The following is a 6000-nucleotide window of genomic DNA, read 5'->3' as shown; positions in this document are numbered from 1 at the left end:
CTTTCTTACCTCGGCTCTGGAGAGGGTGATGGCATTAAGATGCTGGGGAAACCTGAGCTGAAGCCATCGCCACAGGAACCTTATTAGGTGGGATCCACCTATTCTAATCCTCCGGGAGCTGCCTGGATCTGCAAATCCATTCAGGATGGGGATGACATGGGTTGTACAGTTGCCAATATTAACCAAGAGGCCATCCTGGGATGTAGGGTTGTTGTGATGATAGCTAAGTAGACCATCAACACAGTAGGACACGCTTTGCACCCCATAACACTCAAAAAGCAGCTCTGACATCACTGTAAATAAAAGAATACTCAGTTGTTTCCATTTCCCCATAATTTTGGTTCTTGTGAATATGCATGCAGATATAAACTATTGCAGTAGAAAAGAATTAATAATCATAGATACAATATGAAAAACAATAGTCCAGTTGATGAACTTTTTTCTATGAATACAGAATACAGTAAACCCCGCTTAAGTCAGACCCGAATAAGCTGGATATCGGATGAGTCGGACACTTTCAGTGTTTTTTTTTAACGTTTTATCCCGAGTGCACTGGTAGGCATTTTTTGCCCTTTGATTGAGTAATTTTAAGCCACTCGGCTTATATACTGGCTAAAATACCCCTGATAGCTCTTACATCGTCCGAGTCATTTGAGGAGTTGTCCGAGCTGTTGGAGACACAAAATGGGCGCGTGTGCCGTGGCACTGCCAGCGCCAAGATGGCAAGATCAGTGTTTACACAGCTGACTTAGCAAGCGCATGGCAGTGTCAGGATCAAAGGACAGAATCAGGATCCTGGGCAGTGTCTTCCTCAGCTTTCGCTCGCTCTGTAGCCCCTATTGTATCCTTATCATGTATGTGTGTATGTGTGTGTCCTTGCCACATGTTTATGTGTGTGTGTGTGTGTGTGTGTGTGTCCACGCCACGTGTTTAGGTGTGTGTGTGTGTGTGTGTGTGCACGACGCACGCGTGTGTATTTACCAAGTTGGAGTTTTACAGGGACTGGGCTTTACGCTCGTGTGGTCCCGTCTCCGTATCTGCATTTATCCAACTTTTCCTTAAAGCTTTGCACACTCTTAGCTGATACTACAGTACCCTCTGGAGTTTCGCGCTCACTTCGTTCCGAAGGTATAGCACTAAATTAGAGGATCGCGAAACTCGAGGTATCGAAAACACGACCCATGGAGATTTTTTTCTTTTTTTTTACATGTGGGCTATGGTGCCGGTAGACTATCCATCTGGGCCCGATGGTCGGCCCCGAGCCCGTCATGGTGCAGGCAACTGTTTATAGTGGCGCCATTATAATTGGCTCATGCTGCCCTCTGAAGCTCACATTTTTTCCTCCTTTACTCCCTTGTTATCTCAAAATACGTACCTTGGAAAAAGGAAGAAAACAGGAAGAGAGAACAGGTCATTTTAAAGCCACAGATGAAGCCTCTGAAAACATGCTTGTGATTCGCTGGGAGTCCGATGACATCATCACCGGAGCTCACCCGGTCAGCGGCCTCACTGCCTTGGGGAAGTGTCAGACTGGTCGTTTTCTTCTAACCGTTGTGGCTACTGGCAACGCCTGTGCGCCCATCTGAGAGCGAGTTGTCAGTTGTCCGTAACCTGGTATCACACTGGGCCTTTTTCTTCCCACCGCGTTGGCGGCAGCTTGGGCAACCTGCAAATCCAACTTTTCCTGGTGTGCGTCACACACAGCCAAGGTCGGTTGCCCGTATCCACAACCACAACGGGTGTGGCGTGTCTGTGGTTCCTCCGTGCCAGTTCTCATTGTCACCATTACGTGTGAGCGGCCAACCCATCCATCTAGACTCCGACTACATAAACACATGAATCGAGTAACAACAAAGACTAACACACACACACACACACACACACACACACACCAGACTCATCATGAACCACAGCAGATGTTTCTCACAAACAAATATGGCTTCGCCATTTCCATTTTGGGGAGGCGGTGGCTGAACAGATAGCAAGACGGCGCCGCATTCAGTAGGATGCGAATTCAATCCCCGCCCGGTGTCACCAAGCTGGGATTTTTCAGCCGCCGGCGAGTGGCTTCGCCATTTCCAAGAGTGTGTTAGAACTTATTTGGCGAGTGGTTCATACAAACCAAACATACCCAATGGCAAGAAGAGAGCAGTGTTAAAGATGACTGCTTTCTTCTTGCCAAGAACTAGGTTTGGTTCATGTGAGCCACTCATCAAATACGTTCTAACACACTCAAGAAATGGTGAAGTCGTTTCAGTTTGTCAGAAACATCTGCAATGGTTCCTAATGAGTCTGGTGTGTGTGTGTATTTACCTAGTTGTAGCCTTACAGCGCTTGTGTGGTCCCGTCTCCGTATCTACATTTATCCAACTTTTCCTTAAAGCTTTGCACACTCCTCGCCGATACTACATCCTCACTTCTAATGTAGTCACATCCTCTGTGTGTGTGTGTGTGTGTGTGTGTGTGTTGTTATTCGATCCATGTGTTTATTTGGTTAAGTCAAGATGGGTGGGTTGGCCACACACGCGCAGTTGTGACAATGAGAACTGGCATGGAGGAACCACAGGTATGCCACACCCACAACTGTTTCTTCCTTCCATTTAACTGCAGCAACAAGTCCATAACTTGGGTAATGGCAGCATAAGCCACGACAGCCCTTACTTTAGCAGATGACGCCATGTTGATACAGGGCAAGTGCTTTGTTTACGTTGTGGATGTGGATACGGGCAACCGACCTTGGCCGTGTGTGACACACACCAGGAAAAGTTGGAGTTGCTGGTTGCCCTAGCTGCCGCAAACGCGGTGGGAAGAAAAAACCTCAGTGTGACACCAGCTTACGAATAACCATGAACTCCCTCCTGCTTGGGCATAAGGGCGTTACCTGTAGCCCCAATGGTTGGACAAAAACGGCCATTGTCACACCGCCTTAAGGCAGTGAAGACACTGATAGGGTGAGCGTCAGCGATGATGTCATCGGACTCCCAGCGAATCACAAGCGTGTTTTCAGAACTGTCAGCCAATCGTAAGGCAGCTGCCTTCAACTGCAGCTTCAAAACGACCTGTTCTCTCTCTCTCTCTCTCTCTCTCTCTCTCTCTCTCTCTCTCTCTCTCTCTCTACATAGCCACAATGTTTGGAGGAAAACGTCCAGTGTGATACTACCTTTAAAGGTAGCGTGCATGACGCCGACGGTAAGTAGACGTGACCCGTACGTGTTAAAGCAGGGTGAAACTCGGGGTGAGTAAGAATTTGGGACTAACCGCGAAACTCAAGAGGGTACATTACATCCTCACTTAGTCCGCTCCAAACCTCTACATTTCTTTGCGGGAAGCTATATTTCTTTGTCTCTCAAGCATCTGTGTGTGTGTGTGTGTGCACGCCGTGTGTGTATTGTGTGCGTGCGCCATGTATGTAGTACCTATTTACGTAATGCATTACACAGACCATTTCAACTGTTAGTGTAACAGGCGTGCAAAATGTAAAAAAAAAAATCCCTCGGGGAGCTTGGATTTTCAGATAACTCGTATCGGCCTTCCCCCCAATTGGTCCGACTTATGCAGGGTATACTGTATCATAGACTCCGTATCCTTGACGGGTGTCGACGGAACAGCCTATATATTAGGCGGGCAAACTCTCAAAACAATAAAAGGGCGTCCTGACTTTATTTTGTTAGCTAGCCTCACCAAATTTTGCATGTAGCCCCCCACTGGTCATGCACATGGACCCATGAAGTCACATTTTCATTTCAGTTCATTTTAGTATCAATAAGATATACAAAAAACACAACACTTACATCTCTTCTGCCCGCTCAGTTTCTGCTTTATAAAGCCCCTCTTGCTTGAGAGAGAGAGAGAGAGAGAGAGAGAGAGAGAGAGAGAGAGAGAGAGAGAGAGAGAGAGAGAGAGAATTATACTTTCACTCCATAATCTTCCTTTCTTTCTATTCCTCCCTCAAAATCGGTTCATTTTGTATATTATCCTTTTTTATTCCTTTCCTTTCTCTTATAACCTTCCCCTCGCCCTCGCATTCTCTCTCTCTCTCTCCACTTCAGGAATTCCACCTACAACACTTGTTTCCTCACATCCTTAGAAAAATACCACCATCTCTTTTGTAAATTCTTTGTGGACTTACGAGTGAATAATGTATTACGGATAGCTGTTCAGAACTGGTGTCTAATATAAGTAACAGGGAGCATGAAATGGGATAGGAAGTAAGGATAATGCATGAATAATAAAAAGTCTATATATAAATGAACTCACCGCAAAAGAAATCAATGTCCGGAGATGTATTAGGCTTTTAATGACTAAAAACACACATTTCCTGCTACACTATTATACATCACCTGTGAACCATTTCTTCATAATTTTTGCAATGTGACCAGAAGGAAGGAAGTTATGAAGAAGGCCAGCAGCAAGAAACAATAAAGCAAGAGCAACAATAGCAAGGGAGAGGAGCGCGGGGTACTACTTACTTCAGGCGCTGAGTGTCCGTTACTAACCGACTATTAAATTTCACACAAGGACCTGGCGTTGCCAGAAGGGGATTATTTTACCATATTGAAAACCTATAAGGTTGATCAGCCGAAATAATAATACCTTAGCGTTAGAGCGTCGGGATATGCAGGGTGCCAAGATTAATTCCTGGTTAGTGTGTGTGTGTGTGTGCATGTGTGTGTATATATATATATATAAATATATATATATATATATATATATATATATATATATATATATATATATATATATATATATATATATATATATATATATATATATATATATATATATATATATATATATATATATATATATATATATATATATATATATATATATATATATATATATATATATATATATATATATATATATATATATATATATATATTCGATTTGAGTATTGCGTTCTTGGAGAGTCGCGTAAATCAAAACAATGTAAATCAAACAAGAGGTAGGTGCCTAATAGAAAAATAAATACCGTATTTTTCAGCTGATAGTGCACAATTTTTCAAAAAAAACCCTGAAAGTTTAGCCCCGCGCCTTTGTAATGAATGTACAAATTTTTTAATGATTTTTTCTTCTTTGGGGTGTTTTTAAGGGTCTGTTTTTTGTCTTATCCAATAACAACGGCAAACTTTCCTTTATCATTGTATATAATCCTTCATAGTCCGTAGCTGTCTTATAATATGTTACCATAGACTACAGGGCGATCTAATAACTACTATACAAAACTGAAATCGATGGAGGATTGCCCATGCCTTGCTGTTATCCCGTTTTTCCGTCGGGCGCCATTTGTATGATCTTGATCTTGATGTCACAGGTGGCTTGATTGTATGACTAAGGAGCAGTACAAGCTACATAAAAAATCATATTGGAAAAAAATATCCATGTGTTCGTTATTAATTATTAATATTAGTGAGAATAATGGGGTAAATATGATATCAGACACTGTACATCATGAGTCTTGTACGAGGAGATATTTCGCGCAATACCAGCCAGGCCGCCATTTGCATTGTTTACAAACCACACCCATACAACAAACAGCTGCATGGCGCGTGTCACCAGAAACGTGTGAATCGTGTCTTGCCTAGTTCTCTGTCATAACCTACGAGTGATGGTGAGAATAATATGCTTATTCACTTCATTCAGTGGAGAGAGAGAGAGAGAGAGAGAGAGAGAGAGAGAGAGAGAGAGAGAGAGAGAGAGAGAGAGAGAGAGAATATCCATATCACCGAGATATCCACTCAGGCACTCAGCCTCACTCGTGTGAGGAAGAAATGAGGGACACCATGAGTGGCTAGCTAGTATTGGTACCGGTACCGAGCAGTCTGGTACCGGTACTGTACCATATAGCTAGTACCATTAGTACCGGTAACTGCCCACCCCTATTGTTGAGTAGCGTGGCAGTGTGGGTACTGTATTGTTGTTCAAGTGGCGCGCGGGAAGAACTGAGCTCTGCTGTGTGGCCGCGGCGCTATGTGAGTCCAGTTGCGTGAGACAACT

At 43.5% G+C, this 6000-nt stretch overlaps 1 protein-coding gene across 4 annotated transcripts in view; it reads right to left on the bottom strand.

The window, feature by feature from the left end:
• Positions 1-6000, bottom strand: part of LOC126997337 (actin-related protein 5-like) — a 141053-nt gene that overhangs the window by 107092 nt on the left and 27961 nt on the right. For all 4 annotated transcript variants that reach the window (XM_050858379.1, XM_050858380.1, XM_050858378.1 and 1 more), the window contains one exon: positions 10-293. In XM_050858379.1, coding sequence (XP_050714336.1) covers positions 10-293 — 284 coding nt within the window. The remainder of the gene's footprint in view (positions 1-9; positions 294-6000) is intronic.

The sequence above is a fragment of the Eriocheir sinensis genome, chromosome 12 (genome assembly GCF_024679095.1).
Source record: "Eriocheir sinensis breed Jianghai 21 chromosome 12, ASM2467909v1, whole genome shotgun sequence".
Classification (NCBI taxonomy): domain Eukaryota; kingdom Metazoa; phylum Arthropoda; class Malacostraca; order Decapoda; family Varunidae; genus Eriocheir; species Eriocheir sinensis.
Note: the sequence above shows the minus strand (reverse complement) of the source record. Positions and strands in the feature narration are given on the sequence as shown.